This window comes from Orbicella faveolata, unplaced genomic scaffold (assembly GCF_042242905.1).
Source record: "Orbicella faveolata isolate gen_17 unplaced genomic scaffold, um_ofav_v1 contig_14, whole genome shotgun sequence".
Classification (NCBI taxonomy): domain Eukaryota; kingdom Metazoa; phylum Cnidaria; class Anthozoa; order Scleractinia; family Merulinidae; genus Orbicella; species Orbicella faveolata.
In genome coordinates, this window is record NW_028301541.1 from 2,042,501 (window position 1) to 2,064,719 (window position 22,219).

The 22,219-nt window shown below is 37.1% G+C and overlaps 2 protein-coding genes across 3 annotated transcripts in view; one reads left to right on the top strand and one right to left on the bottom strand.

Moving 5' to 3' along the window:
* Positions 1-17,259, top strand: part of LOC110055661 (solute carrier family 4 member 11-like) — a 23,069-nt gene extending 5,810 nt beyond the window's left edge. For both annotated transcript variants that reach the window (XM_020762041.2, XM_020762040.2), the window contains 14 exons: positions 1,620-1,727; positions 1,840-1,962; positions 3,226-3,310; positions 4,260-4,382; positions 4,881-4,994; positions 7,606-7,738; positions 8,310-8,383; positions 9,072-9,258; positions 9,511-9,617; positions 9,952-10,117; positions 11,217-11,390; positions 11,965-12,160; positions 13,892-14,061; positions 14,649-17,259. In XM_020762041.2, the coding sequence (XP_020617700.1) occupies positions 1,620-1,727; positions 1,840-1,962; positions 3,226-3,310; positions 4,260-4,382; positions 4,881-4,994; positions 7,606-7,738; positions 8,310-8,383; positions 9,072-9,258; positions 9,511-9,617; positions 9,952-10,117; positions 11,217-11,390; positions 11,965-12,160; positions 13,892-14,061; positions 14,649-14,712 (1,824 nt within the window). In that variant the 3' untranslated portion in view covers positions 14,713-17,259. The remainder of the gene's footprint in view (positions 1-1,619; positions 1,728-1,839; positions 1,963-3,225; positions 3,311-4,259; positions 4,383-4,880; positions 4,995-7,605; positions 7,739-8,309; positions 8,384-9,071; positions 9,259-9,510; positions 9,618-9,951; positions 10,118-11,216; positions 11,391-11,964; positions 12,161-13,891; positions 14,062-14,648) is intronic.
* On the bottom strand, positions 16,978-22,143 carry LOC110055664 (RING finger protein 11-like). The gene is made up of 3 exons (XM_020762045.2): positions 21,909-22,143; positions 21,684-21,826; positions 16,978-19,026 (listed from the first exon to the last, which is right to left on the bottom strand). Exons 1-3 carry the CDS (start codon positions 22,011-22,013, stop codon positions 18,846-18,848), a joined length of 429 nt encoding a protein of 142 aa, XP_020617704.1. The 5' UTR covers positions 22,014-22,143; the 3' UTR covers positions 16,978-18,845.
* Positions 22,144-22,219: the final 76 nt, after the last annotated feature.

The window sequence follows — 22,219 nt, forward strand, 5'->3', positions numbered from 1 at the left end:
ACAAAGGCCGATACATACAGAAACAAACAAGCAGAAGCGTTTAGCTGATTATGGTGGTCGTTGTCATTTTTTAACAGGGCTGTGCTCTAGAATCGCCCAGGTGCCACGGGAGACTACTAGCATTTGTCTTTGATTGACTGGATAAACTTATTTTTTTCATATAAGTGCTGGGCACCCATGATTTCATGACTAGGAACCTAAGTTGGGTTCCTCGCAATTTTTCTTAGACAACATCCTTTTAAGGTTTCCATTCAGACGCAAAACAAAAATTTGGGTTTACAGGAAAAAAGTTGGTGAAGTCTAAAGTCAAATAAATTGTATTGAAAAGACACCTGTTTATGAAGCAACATTTCAATGTTTCATTTTCACTCTTGGAAGCAAACACATGCATTGTGGTCTTTACTTTGTGTGATAAATAATTCAAACATAACAGTATTATTTGTACTAGAAAGTATGTGTTTGGACAATTTTTGCTCTTTAGAATGGTTTTGATTATGACTGTCACTTGTATGAACCAACTCTTATTCAATTGTAACCACAGCTTTCTAGTAGTCAGTGGTTGATGAGGGTCCCCAATAGGTTTGGCGTGATGCGGGATTTGGCTTTTTTTCACCATGATATTTGGGATTTTAGCTGAAAACAGGGGCGGGAAGCAGGAATTACAATTACGAGCGAGAGCGGGATTTCGTGTTTTTATGGGGTTGGGATGTGGGATTTGCAAGGGGAACAGAGCGGGATACGGGATTTCAATTCTTATGTGACCTTATAAATTGTTATTGACCAGCGCAAAAAACACAAGCTGACAGAAACGAACTGTATAGCTGTGTCAGGTTTCAAGTAATGAATAGCAACTGCTCTGTACCCTGTCAGGTTCTTTCAAACGTGTCGTCCATTTCCGACATTTTTGATGCTTGCATCTGTAACCTTGACCTCCCGATCCTTTCTAGTTTTTCTAGTCTTTTGGCTTGTTTTGGTCAGGATGGCCACACTGGATGGCGGTGATAGTGATTTACCGAACGAAGTATGCAACATTACGAATTGCGTCACCATCTATTAGACCATAATACGAAAAGGATGTGCGAGCAGGAATGCCTTCATTCGGAAAGAAAAGTTCTGAGCCCAGTTTTCAAGTAAAGTGAAGACACTGAAAGCTTTGAAAGAAACTGTCAAGTGTGTTTACGGGCCATCTCTTGAATATGGGAATGAACAATCTTTTTCTTTCACTGATACGTGGACAAAAGGAAACAAAACAGTAAACCGTTTAAGGAGAAAAACGTTATAATCATTTGTGCTTACATATCTGCTACCCATTGAATTCTTTTGTGATCTTGTATGCAATATCTTGTTTTAAAAAGCTTGTGCCAATAATTAAATTAATTATCAATTTAAAAAATTAGTAATTTACCCAGAAATGTCCTGGAAAAGTAGGCGGAAGCGGGATTTCCAGGCAAATAGGGGCAGGATGGTGGGATTAACAGGAAAAAATGGGCAGGAAAGCGGGATCTGAGAACCCTATTATGGACCCTCGTTAATTACAGAATAATTGTTTATATTCCAGCACTAGGATACTTGTAATGAAAGCACTGCATGTGTTCACGCTAAATCTTTGTCTCTGTCAGAAAAGTACCAAGAACTCTTTAGAGACAGGAAGAACTTTTGCAACACTGCTGTCAGATATAGAAACAAGACAATTACTTATTGAAGTGGAAACCGAGGAACAATTTAAGGTTTGCTCAGAACTTGTCATATCTTCACAATCATGGCCAGACCAGTAATTACTCTGTGAAATGTCTTACCCCATGCACTGTATATCAAGCTTGTCTCTCATTTTGTCTGCAGAAAGTGTTGTCTGATCGCAAAGACCTGCTCTCCTCCAGATCATACGCAACAATTAGACCAGCTAGAAAACCTCCTGCTGTTCAATCAAAATCCTCCTTTACCCATAGAAGAGATGATCAAAAGGTACATGTAATCAAATACCTGAGACTTAGCTTAACTTAAATATTTTAAATACTGCACACTGTTGGGTTCCTTATGCGCCTAGTGGCACAATAAGACGAGATGATGACACTGTTGGTTATTTCTTTTCCAAACATTTTCATCAACAATGATCAAATTCATGTTTAGGTTTGATATCTAACATAATGAATTACTTCTTCCATAGAACTAATAATACCCTGATACCCTGATACCCTGATACCCTGATACCCTGATACCCTGATACCCAGATACCCTAATACCCAAATACACCAATACTTTAATACCCTAATACCCAAATACCCCAATACTTTAATACCCTAATACCCTAATACCCAAATACCCAAATACCCTAATACCCTAATACCCTAATATGATAATAACCTAATACCCTAATACCATAATAACCTATCAACCTAATACCCTAATACCCAAATATCCTCATAGCAAATACCCTAATATCCTAATGCCCCATAACCCCAATACCTCAATATCCCAATAAACCAATACATTAATACCCTAATACCCCAATACCCTAATACCCTAATACCCTAATGCCCTAAAACCCCAATATCTCAATATCCCAATACACCAATATTCTAATGCCCTTATACCCTAATACCCTTGATATACCCTAATACTCTTAACCTTAATGCCCCATGACCCAAATACTTCAATATCCCAATACACCAATACCCTAATAGCCTCATACCCAAATACCCTAATAGCCTAATGCCCTAACACCCTAATACCCTAATACCCTAATACCCTAACGCCTCATAACCCCAATACCTCAATATCCCAACACCCCAATACCCTAATACCCTAATACCCCATAACCCCAATACCTCAATATCCTGAGATACCAATACTCTTATGCCCTTATACCCTAATACCCTAATGCCTCAGAACCCCAATACCTTAATATTCCAATACACCAATACCCTTATGCCCTTATACCCTAATACCCTCATACCCTCATACCCTAATACCCTAATACCCTAATACCTTAATACCCTAATGCCCCATAACCCCAATACTTGAATATCCCGATACACCAATGCCCTAATACCCTTATGAGTTTCTGCTGAAACTACAAGGCATTGTTGTACCAATGAAGCAATTCATTTCCAGTGACTGAATGGTTTATACATTAAGGCCACTTGGTTTTATTAGAAATTTCTGGAGGAATAGGATATTAATAATAGTGCAAATTATAACCAAAAGTTTTGTCCGTCAATTTGACAGAAATCAGAGCTGTTTTCCTTTGGAAGAGGACTTATTAGAGACTTGAAAAGAAGATGGCCACATTATTTATCAGATTTTAAAGATGGTAAGTTGAGGGAGAATGTGTGCTGCAACTAAGATCTTAGACACTTTGAGATATTACAGTCCTAACTTGGTGTAATGGAGATAAAACTAGTCCTGAATCATGCTTTAGTGTGCATCATCAAGTTATCATATGCCTGTGGATGTTTGTGGAGCATGACAGAAGTGTAGAGCTGTTGGAGACACAGCTAATAATAATACTGATGATAATGATAATGACAATGATAATGGTAATGATAACAATAATAAGCAACTTTATTTGAGGGTAGCACACAACAGTAATCACTGAAAAACCAGTGGCCCTCGTATAAATATTTACAGAATAAAAGGATGATGTGTTAAGAATTAAAAATATAGAAACTGACTCTTAAATATGTAACAATAATATAAAAAACGAAGATATGAGACACTCTAAAATATTAAAAAGCAAAGCATTGGATCAAGTCTAACAATTAAAACAAGAAAATTAAAAATTTAGATGATAAAATGGTCCAATTCCTGATAACTGTCCATAAAAAGTTTAAAGATAGATTCTGTGAAGTTTGAAAGATTAGGTTGGTTTTTAATATGAGCAGGAATCATATTCCAGAGGCGGCTAGTCAATACTGAGACCTCAGTCTCCCGTTTGAATCAGGGGCAGATAGGGTTTAATTGACCATGCCTGCTCGTTCAAGCATCTGGGTAAGATAAGATGGGCACTCCCCTAAAATTCGTTTATATACCAATATTGACTTTTTGTCACCTGAGGGCACCTCTAGCTTCTTGAATGCTTTTCCAATTTCCCAAGTGCATCATAACTGTTAAACAGATTGTTTTGTAACTCTGCCAGTGGAAAGTAATCTACTACCATGGCTGCTCGTTTCAAGAAAAATTTATCTGGGGAAGCAAAAGTTGAAATGATGTATCATAGTGATTTATTTTTATGTCTAGTGATCAATTTCATAACCCAATAGGAATAAGAGGTCGTCATACCATTCCTAAGTTGATTTCCACAACACTGTTCTTGTACTTTGCCTGCCTTCTACCATCTATTGCTTTTGGTGTCCTCAACAGCCGTAACACCAATGGACAAATTGGTGAGTAAGAACTGTAATATCTACCAACATTATTATTATTTCCTTTATTTACAGCACTTAAACAGCAAAGCAAGGCATTCATAATTCACTGGAGCTCAATTATTTTTTTTTTTTTTGGGGGGGGGGGGGGGGGGAGAGGAGACATGGCTTCAGAATAAAAACAAAATTTCACAACACTTGCTCCCAGTTGCTAAAGGTGTAAATTATAATGCTACTGACTGGGTAAATCCCTACTGTTAATCCCTTAGGTCACAGTGATTGTTTTATTGGGCAGTGTTACATGTATGTACCCTTTGACCAACTTAGTCATGGGTAGCAAGATGTAAATGCAAATTACCTAGTACCTAACTGAAAAACACAAGTAGAACAGTCAAGCTCAAACTCTTTACTCATGTCTCCAATTAATTCCTGACTCAGTGTTATTTTTTCTAATTAGCACAATGTCTAGATAGTGCTACAATTAAAATTTCAACCACTGCCCTTTCATGTTTGTTGTAGATGTCCAGAAAGTAATTATATCACAGGCTGTAGGAGGAACGTTATTTGCTCTCTTTGGAGGACAGCCCTTAATTGTCATGCTAACCACAGCTCCCTTGGCACTATATATAAAAGGTACAGGCAGTAGTCAGTGTCAAGTGTCTGTATATCAAATTATAATATAGATAGGACCCTGCGCACACTCTGGTTGGTCAAAATCCCATGATTTATCAGAGTATAAGACATAGAAAAAGCATGTTTTATTGTTTCGCGTCTATATCATAGAGCAAATGAAGAAGCCTAAGCCGTGTATTACACTGTGCTAAAACACTCCAGACATTTGAGAACACTCAACAAATGTTTCTGCATTTCCCTCATGTTCTCAAATGCCCATCGTGTGTTATCACACTTGGGCTTCTTTATTGTTAAAGTGCACCTAACCCCCAAATTTTTTTTTCGCTAAAACGAATGTACTTGTTATTTGAAATAGTTCTGTGAAAAAATTTTTGGATTCCATGAAATCCTCAATTTTCTGTGCCCCGATGAAATCTCGAAAATAGCTCCAAAACACCGCCATTTTGTTTCACGACCGAGTTTGAGGAGAATGGGTCCAGCGGCTCTTGTGACGTCTACCCAGGAAGGTTCGATATCTCACGTCCTCTCATTTCCTTCAGGATTGTGCAATACACATTCGAAAAGTGCGCAGAAACGCCTTCCAGAGGTGCTATCGGCTGTTGCAGTAATATTCCAGATTTAAAGAAAGATATACTCTACAATTTACTGACGATGATTGGCTAATGGTACAATAAAGACGTAAACGACGGTTGATTTTGTCGAACCGAAACAAGCGAACTGAATCTGTGAGAACCATTAAAGAATTCTCACTGGAATTTGGTCTGCAGACTTTCGAACGCTATTTCATAAATTTTCTGCTTAAAGCTAACCAGAAATTTTTAGAAATACTACCGACAACCTATATCTTACAATCCCGCAGTATTTATAACATAACTGGCAAAGTTGTGTGATCCGATCATGATCAAGAAGCGTATTAACTGATATGTAAATAGGTCGCAACTGTACGCCGCTAACCAGCACTTATTTCTCTTTCAATGTAGATAAAAGGAGAAAATTAATCCTTTAGAATTACATCATAACAAAATTGTTAGACTCACAGAGTTTTTCGAAGGTTTGGAAATCAGCAGTGTGACAGAGATTCTGTGCAATAGCGTCGAAAATATGTCCGCGGAACATTATCTGCGGACCGCTTAGGGAACACATCCTTTTCGCTTATCCGACGAATTTCACTGCAAACTTTGAGAACAATTTACATTGGTTGTTTGGAGTTACGACTTAAAACGTGTGACAATGTGAAATCGGTAATTGTATGAAATGTTTCCTTCCACCTTGTTCTCGCAGCTTCAAAAATACAGCTCCAAACAGTACGATTTTCAATCGATCGAAGCCAATGTTTTGGAGGTCATCAAGTCTCGAAAACTGCAACACGTACGTCGCTCTTATAAACATGAAGCATTCAACAGAAAGTAAAACACAAACTGGATTTAACAGAACAATCATACCTGGACAAAATACATTATCGCTAAGGACAAATGTAAACAGGCTATAAACACGAGTGGGAATCTTATGTTTAGTTGACGAAATTACCATCCAAAGCAGTCCTTGAGTTTTCTTTCCTGCTTTTCATTTGCCTGCTCCTCCACTTCGTATCTAGCTTTCCATTCCTAATATACAAGCAGCTCGTCCGCAAAGAAGTCTTCCCCTTCGTCGCTTGAAATATTGTAAATTGCTCTCAAAGCTCTAAGCAGTGAGTTCACAGTTGTCGAACGTGCTCGATCGAAGTTTATTTTGGTGTCTTCCAAATTGAAACTTAACTCTGACTCCAGTGACGAAACAAAATGATTCTGAGACAAAGCTTGGATGTTTTAGTCCCAAAATACATCGGAACGATTAGTTTTGATTTCCATTTTCTCCAGCAAATACAGAGAGCTGACTGAGGCGTCATTGTGTTTGGTTCCTGGGTAGACGTCATCAGGAACTGCCGCCCCAGACTTCCTAAAATGCGGTTGTGAAACACTTCAAGCGCGACTTTGAAAGGGCATAGAAAATCGAGGATTCAACCAAATTCAAAAATTTCTTCGCCCAAATGCTTCAAATAAAGCCTAGATTCGTTTTAGCGAAAAAAAAAAATTGGGGGGTTAGGTGTACTTTAAGTAAACAATAAATTTATAGATGTGGTGATGGTTACAGTGCAAATTTAGATGGAGTTAATTATCTAGCTTGAAATGACAGGCAGAAAACCATCTGCCTTCACAGGCTAGGTAAGGGATGGAGCTTCAGTTGAGTAATGGCAAACTTGGCTTTTCCCTCACTGACTACAGTAGTTGCAAAGCCAAAGAATGGCTTAAGATTGAGGGAAATGGAAGACACTAGTGGACACCTTATATCTTCCATGGCATGAAGTGGATTAGATAACAACCATTAATTACAGTTGCAGCTTTTAAACTTCCATAATTTATATACCAAGTTTGAAACTTAACAAGAAAATTCTGCAAAAGGGTGCAAGTTCTGTGGCAATAGTTTTAAAAGAGATACTTACAGTATTGGTTAGTTTGTTGTATTGAGAATTCAACTTGGAGATAATATAATTCTCACAATTTCTGATCTTAGATCTATTGCTTCATTAAAACTCTTGTCACTGTTAACATCTTTTTTTTGTCTTTTTTTCAAGTGATCTACAACATCTCAGCAGACTTTGATTTGGATTTCTTAGCACTATATTCTTGTACTGGCTTGTGGAATTCATTCTTCCTTTTTATTTATTCCACATTTGGTCTTTCACAGATTATGAAATGGTCGACAAGGTACATTGGTCTACAGACGTTACTTTAATTTCATAGAAAATAAAACTTTTCATAAATGCATTAATCACCTGGCCGCAGATTCTAAGCAATGCTGGTGTTTGATACTCATGATGTAGGGACAGTTGTGTTTTTGATTAATGGTTCAATAGGCCATTTCCAAGTTGCCTTTTGCCTCTGTGTCAAAATGAGTCTTTGTGCGAAACCATTCATATCATAATGAGTTTTGCCTACAGGTTCATTTTTAAGCAAATCAAACTTCTTTTCGAGAGAAAAGTTTTGCACTCATGAAGACTCGTTTTGAAACAGAGGCAGAAAGTAAATGGCCTCTCCTGTGGAATTTGTTAGAATCTAAATCTGTTACTTAAGTTTGAAGCACAGTTAACTGTCACTTTCTCCAACTCCATTATCTTGAACTCAAATCATTTTCTCTTTGATATACTCTTTCATTTACTTTCTATCAGGAATCTCAAACTCCTGACACCTTGAACTATTTTTCATTTCCCTTAAGAGTTCAAGTTAGCAGGGTTTGACTGTTAATTTTCAACTGTTTTTAATCATTAATTTTGTCTAGGTCAACAGAGGAAATTTTTGCTTTGTTCATCTCTCTTGCATTTACAGTAGATGCAGTCAGTAGTATCGTTAAAGGTAATCTGGCATTTTCAGCTTGTTGGTTGTGTTCAAATGTATATAAATAATTGGGAGTAAGCATTTCAATGATGTTGAATTCGAACTGCAATTAAATGGCTTTAGGACTGCAAACTCTCTGCTACATCGAATGCTACCTGTTTCGCACCCACCAAGTTCGCACCCCTGAACTCATTATAAACTTTCTATTCTCAGTTCACCTTCCCCTTCAATGGATTAAAGAATGAGAAATAAACATGTTTTGTGGGATTTTGTTTCATGATGCTCACAATGTTGTCTTTTTTGTTTGGTAAAAGAAAGATTTAAATTTTAAGCACTTTTAGTTTAGTTTTAGCAATTTTAGTTGAGTCGATGTGGGTGCAAACTCACTTGGGTGTGAAACCTCCAGCTACCCACTACATCACATTTAGACTTTTTATGAATAATGATAAATAGGTTAAAGTATTGGGCTTGTTTAAAGGATACTAACATTGATTTGAAATAATTAAGATCATGTAAACTTAGAGATAATATAACATTGGCCTCCTTCTAGCTTGGGTCAAGTTCTTTCTCAAGAGCTCATCCAATGTGCTTACACCTCAAAAGATAACTTTAAATACCCCTTTCTCCTGGTCCATGTAGGCTCCATTTGAGGGCAGTCCACATACAATATGAAACATGGTTGTAATTTTATGCTTTTTGATTACAGAATACTCAAACCTTCACTGTTCAACTTCATGCTGGAATTCCTCATCATGTGGTATTGACCAGTCAGCTAATAACTGTACTCAGCCCACTGATGCTTCATTTTGTCACAGAGAGGGAGGTCTGTCATATGCTGTTGTTAGTTTGGGAACAGTTTGGATTGGTCTTGCACTGTATAATTTTCGTAAGAGGTAAACACACCTTGAATTGTTCAGCAATCTCTGTAATGGAATTTAAATAACTTTACTCTCAAGATATTCTGTACCATCGACTAGGTACTGGATTGATTACTGCCACATTGCTGTAATTGCTGATTAACAGCTTATAATAACAGGGTAAGAGAGAAAGCCTGTGGGGAAAAAAAACAGGAACAAGTATTTAATGTTTGCCACTTGGCTGAGCTCATACAGATTGCAATGCTTTGAATTGTTGCTGTTTTTCAGCCCATTTCTGGATGCTGGCAAGCGTGAAGCATTGGCTGATTATGCACTTGTGGTCGCTGTACTTGTCATGTCTTTTGTGGCTTCATATTTTATGCGAGACATTCAAAGTAAGTATATTATTGATCTTGATAAAACAGCTTCGATGAAATTGAATACCACTTCAGAAAATAGCCCAAAGAAACACTCACCTGTTGGCTTGTGTTCTCACAGCAGTTCTTGTCCTTCCAAACTTCCAGGAGTGCTTCTATAACTCAGAAGCATGGTACATGTTTTGTATGTCTTAAATAAATCATTTTAATTATTATAAATATTTTTCATTGGCCAGTAGTCACTGAAAGTTGTACCTAATTTGATAACTTCTACATATGAAAACACAGGCTGGCAGAAGCTGTTGAGAATGCTTACATGTTCAATTATTTGTTTTGTACTGATTAATAACAGGGTACAAGTTTGAAGCAAGCAATACATTTTCCTTCTCTGCTGCTCCTCTCCATAAGCTGAGTTGGGGTGCCGTGTTTGCAGGTCTTGGTCTGGGTTTTTCTCTTTCATTACTATTTTTTATGGATCAGAATATCTCAAGTGCCATGGTTAACAACCCTGGAAATAGGTAAATACTTGTCACTGTTTAATCAAGATTACTGGCAATCTATTAACAATAAATCAGAATCACTGATGTAATAGTTCTTCTCAATTTTATGACTTAGAGCCACAATCTTGGTGAGAACAATATAAGACATAACACCACCCCTCCCATCAAATCGATGATGAACTGGCACTAAAACCAAAACATGCCATTTTTCCATCATTTAAATGGGAGGAGGTGTGGTCTTAAGTTTTCATTTAAACTGTTCAAGATTTTAGTTTTCACTATCCGCATTCAGAATTGGAGTCAAGCAAAGCCGGCACCTCAAAATTGAAAGTCAAAATGTTTGTAATTAGATCTTGTTAAACTGGCCCACCTAGACTAGCACTAGCTATCTGCAGCCCAGCTAGTCTTTCTGTAAAAATGTAAATTTAGGAACCAAATAAGATTGTCAGAATGTCTTATACTTCATTGTAATTGGGTGAGAGCAGACCCTTTTATGGTTAAGTTTTAATTTGTACTGCAGTACAAGTGATATTGCTGCGATATCACCACAAGTGATATTTGAAAATCCTTTCCAATTGCACTTTCCCAAAGGCTCATAAAATTTGGGCGAATTTTCAAATATATAATGGCTGCGAAGGAGACTATAAAGGAGCTCAATTACAGTATTTTGGGATTTTTTGGCTGTGTACAAAATTACCTTTAAACTGAAGGAAACCTAAAAATAGTAGTTTATGAACTCAAGATAGAAAAATGCCAAAGAGATAATAAGCCACAACCACAAAGGAACAAGGATGGATGGTTAAGGATGGGGAAGATTAACACAGATTACAAATGATGAACTTGAAAAATCTAGGTTAACTTTTCAAGATGCACAAACTATGATGTAGCTCTTTTAATTGCACTCCTGTTTGTATGATTACTTATTCTAATAAGTTAATGAACTTTATTAAAGTGTTAAGTAAGGTATACAACATGTACATCGATCATGACTGGTTAATACTTTAGTCTGTATTGTGTAGTCGACCAGTGATGTTTTTTACAAACTGCACAAGTGAAGTTGTCAAGCCTCTACAAAAGTGTATCCATGGTTTGCAAATGATGTTTATCTTGCTTTTAGATTAAAGAAAGGCAGTGCATATCACTGGGACTTGCTTGTAGTGGCAGCAGTGAATAGCTTTTTGTCTTTGTTTGGCCTTCCGTGGGTGCATGCTGCCCTGCCTCACTCACCATTCCATGTCAGAGCTCTGGCAGATGTTGAGGAGAGAGTAGATCGAGGGCATGTGTTTGAAATGTAAGTTTGGGCTAATATAACTTACAGCTAGCAGTGAGAGAATCTTGTATCTATAACGACCACTGCCAGTGAAACCCCATCATTAGATCACCTGGGCTGCTTTCCATTATGCCAAAGATTCCCTCCTTGTGGTGAAAGGCGCTTTATTTTGGGTAGGGCCACCCTGCTAATAAGACCAGAGTTTTGTGACCTTTAATTTTTCCTATATTCTAAGAACTCTTCTGTCGTTGGTAATACTTAAAGGTATGAGAGTTATTTTAATGCAGGTATAAACTGTATCATTCATGTAAGTGAAGACCATGCATAGTCTTGCACTGTGCTTTAAGATTGTTCTAACTGGCAGAATATAACAATTCATACCTTATGTTGGAGCAATCATTATAGCCAGTTCACTGTTGGACACAAAGGCCTCTGACATTAAAGGCTTATCAGTTTCTGTGATGTTCTCATTTTGCTTTTGGTGATTGATCATTTCACTACTCTGATCTTAGCAACCGGCCTTAGAGAAACATAATGCTTTACTGCTAAACATAACAAATTGAAAAGTGACTGACGACAAAATCTTCATTTTTAGCATTGTCAAAGTAAGAGAAACAAGATTGTCTGGCTTACTCTCAAGCACTCTGATTGCCTTGTCCCTGCTTATGTTGCCGACTCCACTCACACTGATTCCCACTTCAGTACTTGATGGCTTGTTCCTTTTTATGGCCATCACTTCCTTGGATGGTAACCAGATGTTTGAGAGAGCATTGCTGTTGGTCACAGAACAGGTATGAAGCTGAGTGTTGAAACAAACAACCCTTTGCAGATTCCTGTCAAATGACTGAGTTAATAATTTAATAATTTCCAAATAAGCTTCTCAGGGAGTAGGGAGATCGCTAATGTTGGCAATTGGTTGGGATGAGATGAAGTCTGATAAGAAATGTTGGCAACAGAATTTTTAACGAGCCACTGTTATACCTCCCAACTCAAATACGCTTACCTATTGGAGGTGAATATCTCTTGTGTCATGGGTCAAAACTCACTACCTCCTTAGGCAAAGAAAACTCACCAACTCCCTAGGGAAACAACAACTTGAGCTTTCAACTCACATGTGATCAGGTTGTACTCTTGAAACTGCAGTAAATTTGTGTCCCAGCCGGCATCAAGTAAACAATTTTTTTGTAGTTTTATTTCTATTTTTGAGTTGGGAGGTATAACAAGACACTTAATGACTCGCACCATGGGAAACAGTGAGTTTTGTTTCCCCTCGACCTCAATGTTCCCCTCGGCTTTGCCTTGGGGAACATTGAGGGTCTCGGGAAAACAAAACTTACTGTATTCCTTGGGGCCACTCATAAAGTGCTTTTTGATTCTTCTAAACTTTTACTGTTTGGGGACTCTTTACCCTCTCTAGTCCTAACTGACCATTCCTTTTGGACGTCACATAAACTAAAATATTTTAACTTCAATGCTTGAGAAACCTAAAGAAAAAACATATTGACAAGAAATAGAAATTGTGAAACTGTTTCTCAAATACTGATTACACAACAATTTGCTTTTATCATGTACGTCTTCATGAACATTTATATGTGTGTTATTTGTGGACTTAATTACTTTGACTCCTATGAATATTCTGGCTAAAGCATGCAGAAATGCTCGTGTGTGATTGTCCAGGGCTAGTGGCTTTTTTGAAATTGGGCTAGTGAATTCTGTCCTTTGCTTTCTCCATGTGAAAGTGAATGTTTTCAGTAAACTTTCCTACAACCTGCATGGGCAGGAAAACTTCATTCTATAATTATTATGCATTTTTTTTTCTCCCCACCCCTCAGCAATTTTGACAAAACACTTTAATCCAACCCAAATTTTCATTTTACCATTTTCCAACATTGAAAGGGGGTGCTGTAACTGTATGTATTATTGCTACAAGTTCATGGTTTGGCACATTTTCCAACACAATAAGTCCATGGTTGTGGCTCACTTTGTTCATGAGGTTGACTTTACTGGTTAACCCAGTTCACCTTGTTCACTTGTTTTGCTTACTTGGTGTTCTTGGTTCACTTGGCTGGTTCACTTTGTTCTCCTGGTTCACTTAGCTCTTTCTTCTGGTTCACTTGGCTGGTTCATTTGGCTAGTGCACCTGGTTTATTTGGTTCACATGGCCAGTGAACTTGTTTGACTTGGTTCATTTGGTGGGATCATGTGGCAGGGTGCAAAAAAAGTAGTGGGCAGTGGATTGAGTGGTTGTATTAATGGATTATGCCCCTTACTTGCCCAGCAGGGATTTTGTCTTGGAGTGGGTAATTTGAAATATTACAACAGTGTTGTAAGAGATGAAATTACAGTATTAATTTAATTTTAAATTAATTATTCTCAATAGTAGAAAAAAATTGGAGGGCTAGTGAGAATGACTTTTGGGTTAGTGCAACATAGGGGTTTAGGCAATGGGTGATTCTCAGTAGGTTTTGGTTGTTTTTAGTTCTTTCCACAATTCATTGTAAAAACACTTACCTGTCTTGTAGGCGGCATACCCTCCAAACCACTACATTCGGCATGTCCCTCAGAGGAAGATGCATTTATACACTGCTCTACAGTTCCTGATGCTTGGTGTCTTGTGTGGATTTGGTTTTGCACCTCTGCCATACCTCAAAATGGTGTTTCCAGTTCTCCTCATGTTAATTTTGCCAATCAGGTGAGAACAAAGTGCTTTTCCTTGAATATTAATTATCAGGAGTCAACTGTATATGGCATGTGTTTGCTGGGGTATAAATGTATATTAAATGGGACACATCTGAGTGGTTTTCAATTGAGTGCAGTAAAACCAAAACCGAAACCAAGTCAAGTACATACAGTTATACATATTAAATGGGACACATCCAGAGTGGTTTTCAATTGAGTGTGGTAAAACCAAAACCAAGTCAAGTACATACATTTATACATATTAAATAGGACACATCAGAGTGGTTTTCATCAGTTGAGTGTGGTAAAACTAAAACCAAAACCAAGCCAATTACATTCAATTAGACTGTGTGGCCTATCTCAAACGGTAGTAAACCAAAACCAAAGTAATTGCCAGATTCTTTCCACACTTAATTTAAGACTACCCTACTCTTAATTTTGGGGGTGTGCGTCATCCTTATAAAATTGTAGTTATAAAACACTAACTAAAGCTGAGATGAATATTAAACTACTCCTTTCTCCACATGTGGGACACCTTAACTCCTTTGTGCTAAATGTAGATCAAGTGTTAAAAGTTCACCATTTTATTAACTTTTGCAGGCATCTTCTGGTTCCACGACTGATTCCCACAAAGTACCTGAAGGCTTTAGATGCTCACTTGTGATTGGTTGGTCAATGAGCCAGCTAATTGCAACTTACACTTGACAACGCAATGATTGAAAACAAGACAAAGTCCAATTTTAGAATTTTTTGTAAGCAACAGCTGTCACTGAACTGTGTACTGGGTTCATTTTTTTTTTTTATTTCTCTTTTCAAGAAAAGTGCAGGACATTCTTAAAAATTGATGACAATATTTTTTTTGTCCCTAAAGGCCATTGATTGTCATTGAAAGAAGGGGTTCAGTGATACTGTTGTTTTAACAATTTTATTGTCTTTTTCATATTGGTGAAGATTGACATATTTGAAACTTTGGCCTCTTATGGACTTAGTTACTGAAAGCCCAGAATCTCAAAATCTAAATTGGATCAGAATTTTTTTGTGTAGTTCCAGAAAATATCCATACCTACCTCAAATAAGGAATTTCCCTCTGGAAATCCCAATACATTTCTTTAATTTTTTTTGGTCTTGCTGACCCTCCACTCCCAGGAAATTCCAATCCCTTCTATGGGAGGAGTATGGATATTTTCTGGAATTGCAAATTTGAAGATTTTTTGATTATTGAAACGTAAATCTCAATGTAGCAACTCCTATCAATCTTCTCTACAGAGGTAGTGTCCTCAGGATGCATAGATGCCCATATGGCTAAAAGCCAGGATGCAAGTGATTTGCTTGCATTTAAAATACATGTATGGAGTATTAGTTTTTACTTCTGCTGTCTTTGAAAACATATAGACATAACTTCCTGCACACAGAATGCTGAAAAAAGCAAAACATGAGCAGGCATGAGAGAAAAATTTCCTCACATGAACGTAACAAATTTGCAAGCCAGCCCACTATTCTCTAAGCTGGCTTGATAGCCTAATTTCACGTCTAATTGCCCAAAAAATGTCTTTAAGTTTTAGTTGATGTACATGTATAAAATGACCAATACAAATTATTGTGTTGCCATTAGTGGCAAATGATCCTTTTGTCAATTTTTTATGGTTTTAGACAGCCCATATTTCAATATTGAAAAAGCATCACGGCATTTATTACAGTCCAAATAAAGCTTCTTTTGAGTGAAACTCTGCGATGTCGCAGCATAACATACCAGTACTAACAGTGTGCTCCAAGAAACTAGCAACTTTGAAATTTAATTCACATTTGTCTACGAAGTACTCTAAGTTCTACTGAGTTTTTAGAAGCTAGTTTTTTCATTCTTCCGTCATAGAATAAAACAAAACTCAACACAACATGACAGTGTGCTTTGGCAATTATTAAAGTTGCAAGTTTCTTTGTGCACATGGTTTATGATATTCAAACATTCAACAACAACATTGCTGAGTTCTCCTCAAAAGGACATCCAATTTTGACGGTTTGATTTAGCACTTGTTCAAAGGCAGTGCTCTTTTTTTGGCATCTTTTCTGATTAAAAGTAAATTGACACCATTATTTATATCCAAACTATAATAATGACTAGTACACTTAAGGTGATTCCTCAAAAAGGTAACTTTGAAAACAATGTTTATTTCATTTGATCATGTTACATTTTGCAGTAGCTGGAAGCAAAGTTTTATCAAGAAATACTTGACAAGTTGATAGAAAGTCTCAAGCATATGCTACAATGATATATTTGTATAAGTTATGGAAAAATTACACACTTTAAAACATAAACTCAAAGCACATTGTTGTTTTCAAAGTCAAAATTTGCATCCCTTTTTCCTTCTGAACATTTTTTTTTTTAAATTTTCAACTAAAAGGGTCCTAGTCTGCCAAACCTTTTCTGTTTACATGCAAGAGTTTTGCTATTATATTTTATTTGGAGCGTGTTTAAACGAGCAATAAGATTTCGCTTCACCATGCAATATCAGTAAATTTCGATGGCATCGAAAATGGCAGTGGCCGACTAGGGTCCTTAAAGGGAATAATTTGTACACCAAAATCATGCTATAAAAATATGTCACCATGCTCGCTTAAGAGAAATCTACCATTATTTTGCTGTCAAGCGTAGCTCAAAGGAAAGCTCTCGATGTTGTGTATGTGTATACCTGTGCGCACCACTAATGACGTGAAAATTGTGTGCAGTAGTGATGTGCAAAGCAATTCTGAGGAATCACCTTAACTGATATTGGTGCTTTTTCAACTAAATTGGATATGCTGTAGTTGGTTTGTTAGCCAGCCATTCTGAGTTCAATTTTCAATTTTTGGTCAGTGCATGGATGATGAGGGAACACAAAATGGCTAGAAACCAAGCCCTTTGCTATCACTAGGTAACCATCGACAAACTCCATAACTATTTCAAATTTATTTACAAGTTTAATGTTGCAATTTACATTTTAAAATATTACCTTATTACAAGAAGTTGGCTATGTACAAAAAGCTGTTGGTCATAAAATTAATCATACATGCACATACATGTTCTTTTATAGTTATATGCTAATCTATAAACTGTTTGAATTTAAATCTAATATATGAAAACACCACTGAAAGAACTATTTTAAGATCTTAAAGTTATTTAATGTTAAAAGTATTTTAATACATTGCTATTAAATAAAAACAGTGAAAAAAACAAGTTAAATTCTGTTTGGCCATAAGGTGATGGCTATGGTTTAAGCATTTACAAACATTTGCACAAGTCACTGTCTCTGTGAACTGCACTGTACTGTAAACTCAACTGCGTTGAAAACTTAAACGTGAAAGGTAAGTTGCATGGCACTTTAAAGAGGAAATTATCTGTCTTAGTTCACAGCATCAATTCTCCTGTTAACTACCTTGGATTCATTGTATGTTAAAGAATGTGGTGATACATCAAGATAACGCTCAGGCCTCAAATTGTAGTTGCTTCGCCCGAAAGTCAGTTCACCCAGACTGATAGTTGGTCCACGTAGACTGTTAGCTCCATGCTCAGAGGATTAAAGAACAAGAAATAGGCATATCGTGTGTTATCTTGTTTTGTTATGTTCACAATGTTGCCTTTTTCACTTGTTTAGTTTGAAGAAAGAAAAGTCAGCACATCCTTCTTTGAACTTCCAGTTCGGGAAAAGGGACGGTCAGTCCAGGTAAACTGGCATAGGGCGAACTGGCTCTCGGGCTAAACTACCGGTTACCCAGGCATCTACATGTATTACCTTCAACGTGACATTGTACTGACATAGTCTAGAGGAAACTGATTTTTGTCACACTTGGGACTAAAAGCACTGAGATATCAGTCACATTTGGTTGTGTTTTTTATGAGGAATCCCTTACTGACCACCTCTTGTACAACAACAAGTAAAAGGTGACCCTTAATACAAAGTGACAGCCTTGATAAGGGCAGCTGTTTATATAACAGCATGGTAATATAAACTCCTAATGACTGAGTAAGTTTGTATACAAACAATGCTGTCTTAAGATGCAATGTTCTTCAAGAGTGCACTCAAACAACTGCCCTACAACAATGTAATATCAATGATATCGGGCCATTGATTCACTCAACAGTGAACTCAACATTATTGAATAACAACTTCAGTACAAGGACACGTCAAATAAGGGATGAAACATTATGTTCATCGAAAAATACGTCACAGTTCATAAAATTGTAGAAGGTCATTCCAACTCTAAATTCTTTAAAACTAATAAGTTTGAAAATGATTGTTTGCATCAATTTGAAATTTTTCTATCACTGCAATAAACAAAGGCCCAATATTCTTTAATACAATGTATATGGTCACAAGGACTGGATATGTCCATTAAAACCTCTGTTCTTGCCATAGTAGTGCAGCAAGTCATTCTGTAGACATTTTGAATTGGACTTATTGGACTAAAATCAACTTTTTTTTCTAGTATTTTAGAACATAAGCATGAGAAAGATGTTTCAACTGAACATGTATAAGAGACTCAATAATAAAGAATTGTGAAGGAGGTAAATGTTAAGAGCATGAGACAATCATGAAAACTATGACCTAATCAATCACCAGCTTGTGATCAGAATGTGATGTTCCAATGAACTCTCCAAGATATCAATTAAAAACACTAGTCAATTTGTATTTTTGCATCCTCCTGATGGGAACCACTTGTCTAAGCTTATTAAAAGCTGAACAGTAACACTTCAGTTAGCCTGTCAATGGGAAAAAATGTCTTCTATCTGCTATTGTTTTGTATTCCATATTTATGTTGTTGTTATTCAGTTGATGCTTCATAGTATGTGGATAGTAACGCTGCTTCTACAGGCTCCATACAAGAAGGACACGTGAATGATCTCACCAGCCAGTCCTCAATGCAGTCTTTGTGGTATATATGCATACACGGAAGAAATCGAATTGGGTCTCCCATGGCAAAGTCAGACATGCAAATAACACATCTGTTGAGAAGAATCAAAAATAAAATAAATCACACTCATTGCAGTATTAGTGTTATACAATAAGCATTTAAGTTTAACAAGTCCTGAAATCAAGGTTATGAACATGCAAATTTTTATCAGTGGACACCAACAGAACAGCAGATAAATACTAGGAAGCACGAGTGGAACTGTGATGAGCGTGTTTGCCACAGACTTGGTATCATTCGTAGATTGAGCTTGTTGTTGTATCTCATCCTTGCTAAAAGAATTTTTCTCTGGGGTCTCCTTTCTCTTTAAATGCCAGAGGCCCATTTCTCAAAAACCCCGGAAACTTTTCAGGCCTGTAAAGCCATTTTTAGTTCATCTGTATCTAACAATGGAGAAGTGTATATGCCTGAAACTTCTTGTATGAAGGGAACTTCTGTTCACATTAAGAGTATATTTAATAAAACAGCTCTGTCATCATAAGGTTAGAACTTTTGCTATGGCTTTCCATCAAGAAACGGGCCCCAGGGCTGGGTTGTTCAAAGCACGATTAAGCTAATCCAGGATAAGCATAAATCTTTATTTCAATTTTGTAACTTTTCAGTGAAGTTTCCTCTTTAAAATTTTTGTCCTTCAATTTTGGCTTTGACCAATGTCAAACTCAAGGAAACATGGACGGTGAAAACACTTTTATTCAAGAGAAGTTAGAACTTTGATTAACTTTTAATCCTGGATTAGCATTAATCGGCTTTTGAACAACCAGGCCCTGTGCTCCATATGTCATTGTAACTGGTGTGCATTCCAGCTTAGCTATACAGTAAACCTTGTATGCTTGCTGGAAGGACAATCCTTGAAAACTATCAAAACTGTGAAGAATAAACAGTTGAGGCAAGAAGTAGAGGTAAGATGGTGAACACTTTGCATTCCCTTCAGAACTTCAGTTATGGAGTGAACACCCTTAATTTAAGGCTAGTTTTTACCAAGGTGTATAAACAATTTAGTACCACCTGAGGAGATTTTCCAGGCGAATGCTGCTAATTCTGTGTTTTTTTTTTATTATTTGCACGTATTCTCTTTAGGCATTGGGCATGACACTTTACTCTTACAGTGCCTCTCTCCACCCAGGTGTACAAATGGGTACCACTGAATTTAATGCTGGGGGTAATCCTCCGATGGACTGGCATCCCATTCAGGGTGGATTAGAAATAGTCCTAGTTGCTTCATGCCACAGAAACCAGGATAAGCTCTGGCCTGGTGGGTCCCCGGGCTCATATGCACACTTTCACCTACTTTACCTTATGCATTGTGCAGTTCCAGGAAATATCTATACTCCTCCCACAGAAGAAAGTGGAATTTCCTGGGGGTGGGGAGGGGGGGTCTCTACGACCAAAACATTTAAAGAAATGCATCAAGCTTAAATGAAATTTCCAGAGGGGGTAGACAGGGGGTTTCTTGGAAAAAAAAATCCCTTCCATGGTGTATGTATGGACATTTTCTGGAACTACACATTAGTGAAAGCCAGCATTTACTATCAATTTCTGAATATGATTTCGAATTATTCTTTCAAGGTATGTGTCAAATGTATACACTGATCACCATAATACATTATACTTTCAGTGTCATCAGGGTGCACCACTATATAAGCACAATATTCTTGAAATCACCTTTGGCCTGTTACGTGAGCACTGATTTGCTCAGTCACTTTGCATAAGAAGCATGGAATAAACGACTATTCTGTATTCTAATTTTTTGAAATCCCATGCTTTTCACATGACAGTCCAAGAAACTAGAGATCTTCGAGATCAGTAATGAATTCGGCTGATTCAGCAATGAAGTTCAGTTTTGTTTTAACTAAAATTTAATTTAATGAGCCCAGGAGATGTCAATACAAAATATAAACAAGAACAACGGATGCGTCACTCGCTAAGCACTTGAGGTTCAAAACACTTCTGCCTTGTTTTGTCGCATTTTTCGTTCAGATCAACATCGCGAATTTAAGACGTAAAGTGGTTAAATTGAATTATTTCCGTCCACACTTTGTCCAAACGCCGGCATCTATGAGAATAGAGATATTTGCAGACACGCGTTTGGCCTATTCAAGTAAACTGATTGTTACCATTCTTCATGATGGAAATACTTGTACCGGAAGTCTTAGTTATATGGCAAAACAACAGCACATAGTTCAATTATACAATCGCGCGTATTGTGTCCGACGTTATTTTCTTCCTGGGAGTAATGCACGCAATTTTCAACGAAAATAAACGCGAACCTTTCTTTTCATGCATGCTGACAATAGAATATGTATAACACATCTGCCTCAGCCTGATTGTCTAAGAACCAATTGGTGTTAGCTTAAAACGGGTGACTGCTTCCTCTTTCACATGATGTTGCTACACAAAGTAAAAGTGCTGGCATGGGAAAACTCCGATCTCTAGTTTCCGCCATCAATTTTTGAGGAAAACATTCCAATGTATCCAAAATTCAAGAATAATATTCACAACATGCTATGTTACGCTTGGTAACTTGCCCCAACATTTTGAATAAAATATTCATCGGATTTCATATCTAATTGCTTACTTTGTGCAACATTTTTTCCTTAAACTCTACACCTTTCCTTAAATGGTATCCACAATACCTCTAACCAATATTGATTTTAACGTAAATTATTTTAAAACGAAAGCGCTTTCACATACTCTCTCTTTTTCCCTTTCGATCCATCGTATTTTCCCACAGGAAGGTGCTGTATCAACCCTAAACGTTGTGCTAAACGTATCTGTTGTTCCTCTGATAGGAGATGAGGAGCATGTTGACTTTGTATAAAGATTGGCGCTTCCTCCTGCAATAAAAAAACGGAATAAGTGACTTGACATAGTCACGAAAATAATCAAACGAGACAATCTGTATGAAGGTTTGTGAACCTGATATGGCGGCGGTGGTTCGCCAGTTCTCGGTGAATCTGTACTTTCTTCGTCGTGTAAAAGTGAAATGTCGTCCTGTCCAGAGCCTTTCAGGCAGTTTCCCATTATGGGAATGACTGAAGCTCTACAAATTCTTGGCAGCTGACGGACTAAATGCGAACAGTTACTTATAGTCAAGCTGCCGGCCAGTACTTTGTCTGAAGAAAATTATTCTCAAAACAACAAATGTCATGCTGTCGTAACGTGACGTCATTTTTACGTTATTCGGGTTTCATAATCGGAAGTCTTCGAGCGATGTCGGCATATTCCTC